The sequence below is a fragment of the Cucumis melo genome, chromosome 12 (assembly GCF_025177605.1).
Source record: "Cucumis melo cultivar AY chromosome 12, USDA_Cmelo_AY_1.0, whole genome shotgun sequence".
In the NCBI taxonomy this organism is placed as follows: Eukaryota; Viridiplantae; Streptophyta; class Magnoliopsida; order Cucurbitales; family Cucurbitaceae; genus Cucumis; species Cucumis melo.
The window spans coordinates 8369771-8384384 of record NC_066868.1 but is presented as its reverse complement, the minus strand read 5'-3'; the positions used below and the strand labels follow the sequence as shown (position 1 = coordinate 8384384).

General features: G+C 35.0%; 1 protein-coding gene across 3 annotated transcripts; it reads left to right on the top strand.

Annotated features, from left to right (window-relative positions):
- Positions 1-5353: 5353 nt before the first annotated feature.
- On the top strand, positions 5354-10503 carry LOC103500938 (50S ribosomal protein L19-2, chloroplastic-like). 3 transcript variants are annotated; one of them, XM_008464404.3, is made up of 6 exons: positions 5354-5542; positions 5915-6167; positions 7847-8098; positions 8193-8279; positions 8502-8635; positions 10041-10503. In XM_008464404.3, the coding sequence occupies exons 2-6, from the start codon at positions 5934-5936 to the stop codon at positions 10144-10146; spliced, it is 813 nt and encodes a 270-aa protein (XP_008462626.1). In that variant the 5' UTR covers positions 5354-5542; positions 5915-5933; the 3' UTR covers positions 10147-10503. The 3 variants fall into 3 exon arrangements, with proteins under 3 accessions (XP_008462626.1, XP_008462642.1, XP_008462635.1); XM_008464420.3 differs by having other exon boundaries at positions 5355-5542; positions 7946-8098; XM_008464413.3 differs by having other exon boundaries at positions 5355-5542; positions 7850-8098.
- Positions 10504-14614: the final 4111 nt, after the last annotated feature.

Sequence of the window (14614 nt, the reverse complement as noted above, 5' to 3'; positions counted from 1 at the left end):
AAAGACGGCCAAGGCGACCTTCACAGCATCGTCATCATTTGTAAACTCAAAATTCTTGAAAATTTCCTCAATTTCCAAGCATGTTATTAGTTTCTTATTTTCTGATATGAATAGAAGACTTTGTAGGCGCTTACTATCGCAATCTTTCTCCAATGGATTATTTGTTGGCCACAATCCAGTTATGATGTTGAATTCCTTTTGGGTAAAACGGACGTTCTTCCCTAAAACTGAGAAACAGATTCCATCTGCGTTACCGTCTTCAGGTATCTGCCTCAGCAAGAAATGATAGATCAACTGGTCGTTGAAGACCATGTTCACATTCAGCAATGGACCAAAAATTATTTTTTCGAACATTTGCAACTGGTCCTTGGTCAGTTTATCCTTAATAAGACTGCCGATCTTGTGCACTTGGCATGACACAGTGGCAGGGAAATACTTGTCGCTAGGTACAGCCATCCTGAAATGATAGTTAATCGAAAAGTAATAAATTTAACAATCTGGAGAACTATATTGAAGACAGAAGTCGAATCTGAAACCCTAAACGCTTCACAATAATAATTTAAGAACACAATGATAGTTTTTTAAGACAGAAGTCAAAACGTTTGAAATATAAAGAAAGGAAAAGTGTAACGTTATAGTAGGAAAGGTTCGGGAAAATACCTTTTAACGTTGACGAAAAATATGGACTGAGACAAAAATGGTTTGAGAGAACAATGGACTGAGAGAAAACGAAGGTGAGTGATCAGTGCGGTTGTGTATTGCGTAGTGACGAAAAACGAACGAAGAAGGCGGAACGTATATATCGGTTGTTTTTACCAAAGGGGCAATATTGTAAATTTGCGTACTTTTTTTGAAATGTTGAATCGCGGTTGTAAACAATTCGCGGGTGTCTTTCGTTGTTTCAAAAGATCGTTTAGTTTCTGTAAACGATCGTTTAGTTTTTTATAATCGATCGTTTAGTTAATTTCAAACGATCGATTGGTTGTTTTAAACGATCGTTTAGTTTTGTTTGACCAATAATTTAGTTTTGTTTAACTGATCGTTTAGTTAATTTCGAACGATCGATTGGTTGTTTTAAACAATCGTTTAGTTTTGTTTGACCAATCGTTTAGTTTTGTTTAACTGATCGTTTAGTTTTTTTCAAACGATCGTTTGGTTGTTTTTACACGATGTTTTGCTTGTTTTTAATCGATCATTTAGTTTTGTTTAACCTGTCGTTTAGTTGTTTTCAAACGATCATTTGGTTGTTGTTAACCGATCGTTTAGTTATTTTTAAACGATCATTTATATATTTTTAAACGAACATTTAGTTATTTTTATACAATCCTAAAACCAGTTTTTGTGTTCTTAAATGAATAAGTCAATTGTTATTTTTGTCTTCTTCATCCATCTGGAAGCACAGAAAGTAAGAATGTTGGGACAAATCATTAAGAAAACACATCATTAACAAACATTCATTAATTAGTGTAATACTTAGTACATTGGTAGAGAAATTTCTAATCTTGTATGCTCGACTTGTCAGTATATGAAATTGGATTGGTACACGTTAATCTGTTGTGACCTATTTGTTTACACCGACCACACTTATGCAATTTCGGAGCTTCACCAACACTTGGAATCCTCTTTTTCTTCGGTCGACCAACTCTTTTGACTACTTTTGGAGGTAAAACAGTCATATGTACGTAGTCTTCGCTTGTCTTCCAATCTGACTGATTCCCAACTGGGTAGACGGCCTCCGTATATGCAGCCAACAAACATTCATTAGTGTAATAATTAGCACATAAACTATAAACATTTATATTACGATCCCGTGCTGCAGCAATGGCATGTGAGCATGGTAGTTGCTCAACTTGAAACTCCTTGCAAGTGCATTCTTTAGTTTGAAGGTTTACGACCTCCTCCTTATATAAATCTTTGACATGGAATTGGTAACAGTCAATTGGGTTGACCTTCATTGTCAAAGCTCCTTCTTGTTTCTTTTGAATAACTAACTCTGCCCATTTGGTCAATGTAGACGTCACTTTAATGCCTTCTTCTCGACGCTCCCAAAACCAACGTTGTAGCAAAGCTCGAACATTTTCAAGGAATGAAGCAATAGGCAAATCTCTAGGTTCTTTCAGTATAAAATTCATGGACTCTGCTATATTTGTTGTCATCATGTTATATCGTCTTCCTGGACAGTGAACACGAGACCACCGTGCTATTCCAACATCATTTAAATATTTCCCTGAACCATTAGGAAATGCAAGAAGATGTCTCCACGCTTCTACAAACGTTGATTCACGATATGTTCTCGATGCATTATAAAACAAAGTAGCAACCGTGTCATTCTTATATTTATCATGAAAATTTTGACTCAAATGTTGGACACAAAGGCCGTGGAATGCAGAGGGGAAAACTGGTGAAATACCCTTGGCGAAGCATGTTTTCCGATCTGTCACAAAGCCTAGATTAGGCACCTCCCCTATTGCACCTTTCAATTTTTCTAAGAACCACTGTATTGAGTCATCTGTTTCTCTATCAACTACTCCAAAGGCTAGAGGATAGATCTGATTGTTACCATCTAAACAAACGGCCACTATCAACTGACCCCGATATTTGTTCTTAAGAAATGTTCCGTCCATGACTATGACCGGTCTAATGCAATTTAAGAATCCTCTAACACATGCACCAACAGCCATAAAAAGATATTTAAAGGAACGATCATCTTCGAGTTTCATGTGAAATATTGTACCTGGATTTGTAAATTTGAGTGCTTCACCATATCTACGCAAAAGATTATATGACTCTTCAGGAGACCCTCGCACTCGTTCATATGCATTTTCTCTGGCACGCCATGCTTTCTCATAACTCATATTTATGCCATAGTCTTGCCTCATGTCTTCTATGATATCACGTGGTTTGTATATGCGACCGGGTCCCTTGAATTTGGACTTTATTAATTCTCCAACAACCCAAGATTTTGCTTGCCTATGGTCATGATTCAAAAACTCAAGAGAACATGAATGAACTTTCACATACTTTTTAATCTTGAATATATTTGAATCCTTCAGTCTAACCGCTCGCAATCTCCAACCACACTTGTTGTCGATGCATCTAACGAAAAGAACCTCTTTTGTAGACTTTTTTACTACAAACTGAAATTTTTTTTCATTGCCAACACACTTAATCTCATTGACAAATCTCTCTTGCAAAAAAAGATTTGTCCTACATCCAACTCTTCACTTGTAGAGCTTTCTTCCGACCAGCCACTTCCTTTTATCTTCAACTTCCGACTAGAGGAGCTGTAGTCAACTTTACCTTTTCCTTTGCAATCTTTTGTAGGAGCATCTCTTTGTTCTGGGATGTCAAACAATTCATTGTACATCTCAACTGACTCCCATGTAAAAGTATCATCTATTGAATGATATGACTCATATGATTCTCATATAGCCGAATTGGTCCCTATCATGTTATCACACAAGCCAACCTGAACTTCACCAATATCAACTTCATTCTCATCTAATGTATCCATTCCAATTGGAGGAGGATGAGGGTTTAAATTTTGAACTTGGTTGCTCCCAGATACTGAATTGTAATCTTTGTTTAACACTTTCATGCTTCGATTGCTTGTAGGCTCAAAAGATAGGTATAGGGGGACCTCCAATGGATTTTCACTAAGAATATAAAACTTCAAATCACGGTCATTGCTTAACTCAAATGGAGGAGCTTCCTTTTCCTCTTTGATCTCATATATACATCTTATCTTTATGTCGAACTTTGTAGGGTCAACTTCTGCAAGGTCATATAGTTCAGACTGTAAATCTTTGTGTGTTATTTCTTTAGGGACAACAATGCCTTTTAACACTCCTCCTTCATATTTTCTTCGTCCCTCATCCCATTCACCACCGTGACGCACTAAAATCTTAACATGTGCCATCCTTAAACTATCTTAAGTAGTTTTGTATCTTCAAAAATTGATTTGAACTTAAGAACCTACAAGATGCGTGCAAGATGTAAAGAAATAAAAAAATAACTGCAAGATGTGTGCGGGCCTAAGAGAGTTACTAAACATGCAAAGAATAGATCTACATGGATTAGGAGGTGTACCAATTTGATTTTCAAATAAATAGTGGAAGTTTGGAACGTGCGAGATGTGTGCGAGATACATGCGAGATACGTGCGAGATAAAGCATGAGGCCCTAAGAGAGTTACTAAACATGCAAAGAATAGCTCTAAATGGATTAGGAGGTGTACCAAGTTGATTTTGAAATAAATAGTGAAAGTTCAGAACGTGCGAGATGTGTGCGAGATGTGTGCGAGATGTGTGCGAGATACGTGCGAGATAAAGCATGAGGGCCTAAGAGAGTTACTAAACATGCAAAGAATAGCTCTAAATGGATTAGGAGGTGTACCAAGTTGATTTTGAAATAAATAGTGAAAGTTTGGAACGTGCGAGATACGTGCGAGATAAAGCATGAGGGCCTAAGAGAGTTACTAAACATGCAAAGAATAGCTCTAAATGGATTAGGAGGTGTACCAAGTTGATTTTGAAATAAATAGTGAAAGTTTGGAACGTGCGAGATACGTGCGAGATAGGTGCGAGATAAAAAAAAAACCTTCATTCCTTCTATTCCTATTGCTTACTCCTCCTCTATTTGATCCAACTAAATCCTCATCCTCTAGTTCAATTCATTTTTCACTACCCATTCAACTTTCTAAGAACCTAAAACCAAACTTTGACTAAACTAATTTACGGCAAATAAGTCCAATTACAAAAACCAGACAATTACGGATGAAAATAGCACCAAATACCCCAACCAAACATTTACTTACAGCAGATAAATTGAAAATCGGTTAAACATGAAACTCATCTAAATAAGAGAAAACGCTCGAAGTTGATTGAATGGTCCGAATAGGAGCGACGAAATGCACTGAACAACGACCGACGAAGGGCAAACGACAATGGGCAAGCGACGATGGGCAAGCGACGATGGGCAAGTGACGATGGGCAAGAGACGATGGCCGGAGTAGGTCCAGGTGTTCTACGCGAAAGAAAAGAGAAGGGAAAGGGAACTATACGCGAAAGAGAAGGAATCGATCGTGGAGAGAAGGGAAAGCAAACGTGGAAGAGGGAAAGGAAAGGAAGGACATTTTTGTCCATTTACACCCAAATTGTCCTAAAAGTCTTTCTTTTGAAAACTTGTCCCAAAATTCATTTAAATCTCTTTTTTTAACCTATTTTTGGCAATTTCTTCTTTAGTTTGTTTGTTTTTTATTTTATAACAATCTAAATTTATTACATTTATTTATTTTTTTCTCGGGGAGCAGGAGCACACTGTTGTAAAATAAATATAATCAATAAAAGAAAGCGAAAACCCTAAACCATTTCATAAAATCAAAAGAACTCTTTCATCATCTTCTTCGTCTTCATCTTCACGCCGTCTCCTCCTCTGTTTCAGCAGATTGGTTTCGCCGCCGCCGTCGTCTCTCTTAAACTTGTGCCACCTAACCCTCTTTCCCAGCGGTTTTGCACTGATTTCTTACTCCTTTGTTGTGACTGGTATTCTCGTAATCTTCATCTACGTCTTTTTTCACTTGAAAACACATGAGTTTGGACTTGTCTAATGAAACAATGGAGGAGTTTTTTCACTTTTTTTTATTAACAAAATTGAAACGTGGTTTGTATTTGGCTGATCTTATTCGGACGTGAATCAATCGTCCAGTGCTCTACTCTTTTTTTTTTCTTTTCTGGTTTCGTTTTAATCTGACATTTCCAGAAATCTTAATCAGTGCAATGTATATTTAAGCTACATTATTTATACGCTGCTTCACTTCCATCATGTTTCCTCTAACCTGCTTGTTTTGTAACAATTCTATGGATATTGTTTTATATTACTCAACGGTCATGAAGTTTCTGTGTATAATAATGCAGCTGGAAATCTTGTGCGAAAATGCAAGGTTTTCGCAGAATTAATCAATTGGTGCGAAGGCAAAGTCCTGATGCACATTTCAAATTGATTAGAGGTTATCCTCTGAATGGGGATGCTAGCTGTAGCTGCTCGGCCCCAATGTTGATGGAAAACAGTTTTACTATTCCTTGTCTTTTTGGGAAGTCATATGGGTCTTTGAGTGGTTCCCTCTGGAGGTCTTTCTCGTGGTCGGGCAATCAATATCCGGAAGCATTCGTATGTATTTCTGTTCGTTTAACTATCTTTCATCTTATGGTCGATTACTAGTATGTTTCATTCTTGTGTTGTTTTTGAAGGTTCTATAACTATTCAGTCAATTCACTTTGGTTTATACTGCATATATAATTAATGACATTTAGTCTAGTTCAAATTGCAAGCTTTTATGAATTCATTTGTGCTTAATGTTTTAGTTCATAAGTAGTGTGACAAGTTAATCTCGTGATATCGGTATTGGCCAACACTTGATTGGTGGTAGGGGAGAGGGTAATATGTATAGTATATGATCAATTATGTATGTTATGAACATGCCTCTAATACTGACCAGACTTGATGTGTGCCGAACGTCTGTTAGACCACCTATTGTTTTACAATACAGTAGAAGGGGAAAGAAGGGAATAGCATGTGTCAAAGGGGACCACAATGGGACCCAAGTTAATTAGAGTTTTATTTATTGTAATTAGATGTTCAAAACGGGAGGGAAAGTTAGATATCTTTAGATTAGAATTTCTGTTTCATCCTTGAGAGAAAGGATAACAGAGAGGAGGGAGTTTATTCTTGATTTCTCGAATTGATTTCTCCATCAATTCGATTTCGTTCCATTTCTGTTCTTGTAATTCCTCTAATACCTATATCGAATAAGAACATTCTTTTTCAATCTTCATCTTCCATTTTCGGGCTCCATCAACGTCTTATTCTATAAAGTAACATAGAGCGTGAATATATGAGCTAGAACTGGCTCTTGAATTTAATTATGGATCTGAGCCATTTGGTGTACCTGTGGGAGTGCCTGCTCACGAACTACCTTTCAGGTGGCAATTCTTTTTGGGGGGCTTAGTGGGGGGATGGGTGTTCGTTGTTGGAGGGAAAGTGATTTTGGATTCCCCTTTTCGGTAGAAAAGTGTTGTGGTAAGCAAGCTTCTATGCTATTTTGTGGAGTATTTGGTTGGAGTGAAATAGTAGAGTTTTTAGGGATGTGGAGAAATCTAGAGAGGAAGTTTGGTTTTTGGTGAGGACTGAGGTCTAATGCTTCCATTTGAGTTTCAGTCACTAGATTGTTTTGTAATTACGATATTGATCTTGTTCTCTTGGATTGGATTATTTTTGGAGTTAGCGTTGCTCTCTTGTTTCTCAGGAGCTTTTTTTTTCCTTTTATTCCTTTATTTTTTCAATGTAAGGTTTTTGTGTCAAAAAAATAAAATAAAAAACCATAAACTTCACAAATGTTGTCCTGTCTCAGACTCTTATTTATTATGTATCCTATTTTCCTCTCAACATAATAAGTGTAGAGAACCACCTATTTAGCTTGCATCAAGCTGATGTAACTTTTCTAGGAAAACAATGTGGTTATAGTCCTTTTCTTCTATGATCCTTGATAATTGGTGCCTTTCTGTAATTTCCTTGGCATTTATGTAGATTGGTTATCTTCCTCTTATCTACCTCTTTTCTTTCAATGTTGCTGAAAATTAGAAAAAACTGTCAACTATCCTCATGAGAAATTTTTTCAGAAACTGTGTTTATGGGTACTCGTTGAGGAAGACCATACATGAATGTTTTCTTTCAATGTTGCTGAAAATTAGCTTGCTATTGGTTTTTGGGTACTTATTGGAAGCAATATCTATTCATTAAGAGTCTATTTTGTAACGTATGACTTAGTAACAATTTATATCAATATTTAGCAGAAAAATATGAGCTCTCAAATGGAATTTGTGGCTTTGAGAAAACATGCATCTTCAACTTTTTCAGTAATCCAAAGTTCTAGGCCACATTTTTTTCAGTTGGCAGAAATTGCAGCTCCTTTTTCTAGTAGGGGCATTGCTACGACAAGCTCGATGGGATCAGCTCTACTGGGATCCCCTGCAGTTGATTCTGTTATACCCCCTCGCATCAAATTTAAGAGACTTGATAAAACGTCAAGACACATAATGCAGGTATTCACATTTCTGAGTATTGTTGGAAAAGAAGTACTTTCATTTCATCTTCCCTTCTGTCTGCTTTCAATATATTATTTTCTTCTACTCACAGATTTTAGACAAGGAAGCTGTTGAGGAGGTAAAAGCACATAGAGAAATTCCAGATATAAAGCCAGGCTATATTGTGCAGCTCAAAGTGGTAGAGTTCATTACTTGCATTCTTCCTTCTTTTTTTTTTCTCTATGAAAGTCGTTGTCTATATAAAAAAGGGGTATAGTTCATTTGAGTCAAATCATATCATGTTGTTTCATTACTTGCAGACGGTTTTTATTCCTAAAGGCAGTTGTAGATGAGTTTATCAAACAGATTTTGGCTTTTGTTGTCAGATGATTTTATCGAACAGCTTTTGGCTTTTGAACAGGAAGTACCTGAGAACAAGCGACGTATCTCAACATTGAAAGGTATCGTGATAGCCAGACGAAATGCCGGTCTAAACTCAACTTTTAGAATAAGGAGGGTAGTTGCTGGTGTTGGGATCGAATCCCTCTTCCCTCTGTAAGTATTACTGATTTTTTGCTATAATTATTTTCTGCAAAATTTACGTTCCCAATTTCATCGTCTTTGTCCCTGCTCACGTTTGTGATGAAGAACAGAAGAATTGTGTATCTGGGAAAAAGGACCCGGATACATCTAGACATTCAACGGACACGTATCTGGGACACTAAAAAATGTGTCAAGATTATTATTATTATTATTATCCTAATTTTGGACAAGTCTTTCAAAAGTATTTAACCTAAAAATGGGGGGTGGTAGACTTTATCCATAAATAATGAATTATTGACCCATCCTAAGTTATTAGGACGACTTTTTCTCTCTGGTCACTGCCAACTAAACTTTCTATATCTTTTAAATTTTCAATATCATTAAATGACTTAACTTTTTATGTTTTTATGATAAATTTAGGTATATTGTCTATTAAGAAGTGTCAATACTTCACGTATTTTATTTTAAAAAACGTGTCTGCAACATGTATATGTTCTATTTTTTAGAAATTGACATGTCTTTGTGTTTCTTAAGAATTTAATACAAATCATTAAACTTAAGGTGCAAATCTTTATGAATTTGAGTCTTCATTAAATTCGGAGAGAAATTGAGCCGGACGGATTTGGTGGGAGGGGTGTTCACATGTCAAGTTTGAAAGTTCGTGTACATATTTCATATAAATATATAGGCCACTAGGTCTATGAGTTGGTCTATTAAATGTAGAATATAGTATTCTAAAAACTATTTCCTAAACTTTAGTATTCTATGAATTACCTTGGCAATTAAATGTCGTGGAGTGGAGATATTTTGTGAGAATAGTTGAAATGTGTGCAAGCTAGTTTGACCACTTGCTAATACAATAAAAAAAAAAAAATACTGGTACAAGAGGGTGTTATCAGTTCGGTTTGGCTCAGCTTGAGTGTCAAACTGAAGCCGAACCACTAGAATTTTTGAAGAAATTGAAGAACTGCGTGGAACTGCTAAAAGATATTCACCGAACCGATTACTAACGGTATGCTTGGTTTGGCCCACCGGTTCCCATCTCTTTAGTGAAGTTTGGTCTCCAAGCGAATCGCAAGTTCACTTTGCTCTAGGCTCTAGCCAAACTCGGAACCGATCAATTATAATTGGTTTTTTAAACTGGAAACAAAGTCATCCATCGATCCAAACCGATATTAAAGTGAACTGACAGTGGTTTCAGTCAGTTTATTTTGGCTTTTAGGGATTTCGGTTTCCCCTTCACCCCTAGATACAAGTAAAATGTATATGGTGATTGGTGAACAATACTTATTAAAGGTTATGTATTAATATGAATATATATATGTATGGTCTTTCTCTATATGGTTGTTTCTTTAAATGATACTCGCCTCTGATAGCTTTGTGCTTCTGACTAAAATAAGTGGTTTGTGCATGGCAGATACTCACCGAACATAAAAGAGATTAAGGTGTTGGAGAAGAAGAAAGTGCGCAGGGCTAAGCTTTACTATCTTAGGGACAAAATGAACGCGCTTAAGAAGCAGTAGCAAGTTTTCTTTTCAATGGGATCAGAAGTGTTCCGTAACATGGTGCGTTTAAATCCTTTTGAGCGAAAAATCTCACGAGCTTTCACGATTATTTTATCCTGTTTTATGCATGGAGGGTATAAGAAATTAGTGGAGCTAAAATAAGAATAAAAAAAATTGACTTCGCGGTGATTGCCTCGAGTAGAAAATGTTCTTTCTTTTATATGATTAGTTGCTCAAGCAAACCGTGTCATCATTTATCTTTTTGTTGGTCGGTTGCCTGATTTTTCCCCTTCTTTGAAATGCCAAAGAGCTTGCTGTTTGTAATATATGGCTGATGAATATTATCATCTTTCTGAATGAAGGATATATTTATTACTTCTTCCCCTTCTTTCTTTTGATCTTCAGGGTTTCCATTCCTTACAAACCTTCCCTTTGTTGTTCGTTTTAATTAGACGAAGTGTAGGCTCAGGCTGTAAACGCATTATTGGTCGGCAAATTAGTTGGACGAGTTGTATAATATTCTTAGCAACTTCGTTGGAGAAAATGTCTTATCTAGTACTGTGTATCTGTTAAAGTACCATAGGTTAAAATAATACAATGTCTAGTTCTAAAGGAAAGAATTATGTACTGCTACAGTACTCGAAATTTTTTAGTGTATTCAATTTAATAAATGACTTCCCATGAAGGAGAGGTGGTACTAAAAATGTGCTATTACTCGATTATAAGTTCAATTAATTAGCCAGGTAAACCGTTGATAATCTAATAGAATAAGTAGAAACCAGTTATTATTTCTACATTTTTGAAAAATAACAATCGATGTCATTGGAGTTTGGTTTAGGTTGTATTTGGGTTTTGAGTTTTCAAACACAACATTTTTATTATTGATGTTTGCTTTTGGTAGCAACATTGTCCGTCAGTTTTCCGAAGTTGTTGTATGTAGATATAGGAAAATTCTAACTTGGGGCATCTAGGATCAAGGTTGACTAGACCTCTTTTTCAAGGACTAAGGCATAGCTGTCCCCCTTTCATGCAATGTTAGGGTCAGCATCAGTCTTGAGATGTGATCTTTAGTTTGAGTTTCATCATTTCCTTGGATATGATAGTCTACAAATTTGTGCAAAATCGATTATGTTATCTACTTTAAATCGGTGAAATTATATAAATAATGTTATTTACAAAAGTTATTTACCAAATTGAGATAATTTTTAAATTATTTATCAAAATATGATTGATTTGATATTTTTATCTTTCTCTCATATATATATTCCTTTTTTTCTCTCTGGCTCGACCTATTCCCTTCCTTTATTTTTTTTTTTTTTACTTTCTTAATTAAGTTATTTAATTTAAATCAATAAATATTCTCTTTTATTTTTTTAACTTTTTTATTTTCTTAATTAAATTATTTAATTTAAATCAATAATATTCCCTTTTGTTTTCTATTTTAACTTTGGACTTATCTTAATTAAATTATTAGTTTGATTTATTTTAATTTAGTTAGAATGTGGTCTAATTTTCTTTTTTTGCAGTTTAATTTTTTAATTAAATTCTGTAATTTAAATCTATAAATATTTTTTATTTTTTAATTGTTTTTAACTTTTGATTTATTTTAATTAAATTCTATAGTATTGATTTACCTGACAATAGTGTTGACCATTCCTTTTTGGATCTTTTTATTTTCTGAATTAAATTCTTTTCTTTCATCTAAATTCTTTTAATATAATCTTTCTAGTTTAATTTTTTTACTTAAATTAAAATGTGATATACTTTCTTAAATTTTGTTTAATTCTTTAATTTAATTAGAATGCGATTTAATTAAATTGTGACTTAGTTAAAATGTGAGGAAAGAGTTTTAAGTAAAGATATGTTATTTTTATTTTTATATTCATGAAATTTCGTTCAATTTTTTTAAAAATTTTCAATTTATGTTTATGTTATTAATTTTCTAATTTATGGATATTTATCGTTGTAGTTCATTAATTTTGCATTAATTGAAAGTCATAAATTTGTAGTAAGTGCTTTTGATTTGAAAATAATTAAATATGAAACAAAATGTCTAATACTATAATTTAACAATTTTCATTCAAAGAAAAAAAATCAATGTGTTTCACAACCTGGACGTCGATGATTTCTAGCTTGTTGTCGTCGTCAACTCTGAACTCTTTGTTGTTGTATTTTCCCTGATTCTCTTCTGGTTGTTGCTCATCTAATTGTTCGGGTACGGTTGCAGGCATTTCGTAGTACAAATATTCTTTATGTTCTCCACGATCACGCCCATGACCATGCATGTATGAAGACGATTGATCGCTTCCTAAATCATAGTATTATTGCCCAAAGTTTGATGGTGATGGACCTGCCTCTGAATTGTAATATCTTGTTTCAAAGTCCGACGATTGACCGACTCATGAATCATAATATGTCGTTTCAAATGCTGGCATCATCATTACTAGACTAACATAATCATGCTCGCTTTGTGTCTGTGTCACGGGAGGCACTTATTCCACGTGTTGGTCAACTTCTTCCAATTGATCGGGCTCTTGCACTAAAGCATGTCTCCTCTGAAGTGGATTAGGTACAATAGGGACATCGTACATATAGTGAATGTTCTCCATGTACTACTCGTTATCGTTACATATATTTAGGACTTTTTGTGGATCATCTGCAACATTTTGAAGTCTACTATTGTTCGATTTCTGTAAAATATGAAAAGAAATTAAAAAGCATTGAAAATAACTTTGCATTGAAAACAACTATACAATATTTAAATGTATACCAGATGACCGATAGCAGCTCCGAGTTGGGTGATATAGAGCCTGGTAATGTTTTTGTACTAATGGATGTATTCTTGAGTTACATCCATATCAAATTGCTCGATTGGAGGTCCCATAGCAGTAAACCTTCTGCGATTTAGTCATCGCATCACTAAATGAGCAACTCTATCTCAACAATCAGCAGTCCTCAGGTCAATGTCATGCAACAATGGTTCAGTATTATAGCCACGTGAAACAGCTTGTTGAATACCAAACTATCTAAGTACTCTATCAGGATGATGTCACTCACCAATGTAGAAACATATGAGAGGACTAATAGTCCGCCATATGTCGTGACCGTTTGTACATAAATGTAGTAAGCTATCTATGACAGCTTTGTATGGCTCCCAGGTAATCTAAAAAACAACATATTGTATGAAACAAATAATATTAAAAAAAAATATAGAACTTAAAATTCAAGTTCAGCACGACGTACCCGATTAGGTTGGAGAAGATCAAACATGTACCTATACTGACAGACTACATGTGTAGTTGATCTGGTCACACAAAATTGATTTCTTCAACTATATTGTTCAACTAATATTTTAGATTTTAAATGAACTACGTATAAAAAGTTGTTGTTAATATAAATTAAATTGAAATAGCATACCTCGAATCGTAAGCTCGACTGTGTAATTGATGAGCATTGTTATGTATGAGTTGTGGAGCAACTATTGGGAATCGTTCCTAGCCCATATTTGTAACAGTATTAGTGGTCCTGCAATTTCACGAATACCTTGTTTGGATGCTTTGCATAACTGTCTATATAGTCATGCCAAACAGGTTCCACCCCAAGAATATTGCCTTGTGTAGTGCAGATTAGCTAAGAATGGTAGGAACATTAGGTGCACATAACGAGTTGATTTATCTGTGAACATACTTCCACCATCAACTGTAAAAATATATGCTCGTGCATAACGTGTGATAGTTTCCTCGTCAACATCGTCAGCTAATCCAGGAAACTCTACCCTCAACCATGTTAAATTCAATCTCGAACCCCTAATTTGTTCAGGAGGTGGGGTCACACCGAGTAACTCTTGGCAAACATGCAACCAATCATTATGCCTCTGATCGATAACAGGCTAACCATCAATAAGTAATCTCACTAAAACTTTCACATCCTGCAATGTAACTGTACACTCTCCAACCGACATGTGAAATGTATGTGTCTCTAGTCTCCATCTCTCAACAAGTGCAGTGATAATCCCATAGAATTCTGAAGCACATAGCAGTAGAAGTATGTTGCGATGTAGTGGGATAGTACGATAGACAACTGCCTCATGTAGTCTACAATTTATCTCGGGCGTATTACGATCATCCCATACAGTTTCTGATCGGTGAATGTTCTGATCATATAAAACGTCTAAATCGATTGGTCTTGGGTTTAATGTCATTATCTACACAAAAATAATTTACTTGTAGCATTAAGAACATAAGAAAGAAAAAGTAGAAGTCAGTTTTATTTAAATATAAATTATTTACAATCACAGTAATAAACATTCTAATATTTGAACATTTACAACAACAAAATCTTGAGTACACAAAAATCTCTAACTATCAAGTGTTCGTCTCCATAACAAAGTACACCTCCGTCGATTATGATCAACTTGAGCACAGAATGAGCATCGTTGTTGAACACTTTGTTCTGTCCAATCCATCTCGTTGTGATAACGTGAACT

Bases quoted from the DNA above. Each gene is read 5' to 3' on its own strand.
- LOC103500938 (XM_008464404.3), top strand. From the start codon at position 5,934: ATGCAAGGTTTTCGCAGAATTAATCAATTGGTGCGAAGGCAAAGTCCT. The intron at 8,099-8,192 runs GTATTCACATTT...TTCTACTCACAG, and splicing joins CGTCAAGACACATAATGCAG to ATTTTAGACAAGGAAGCTGT. The intron at 8,636-10,040 runs GTAAGTATTACT...TGTGCATGGCAG, and splicing joins ATCGAATCCCTCTTCCCTCT to ATACTCACCGAACATAAAAG.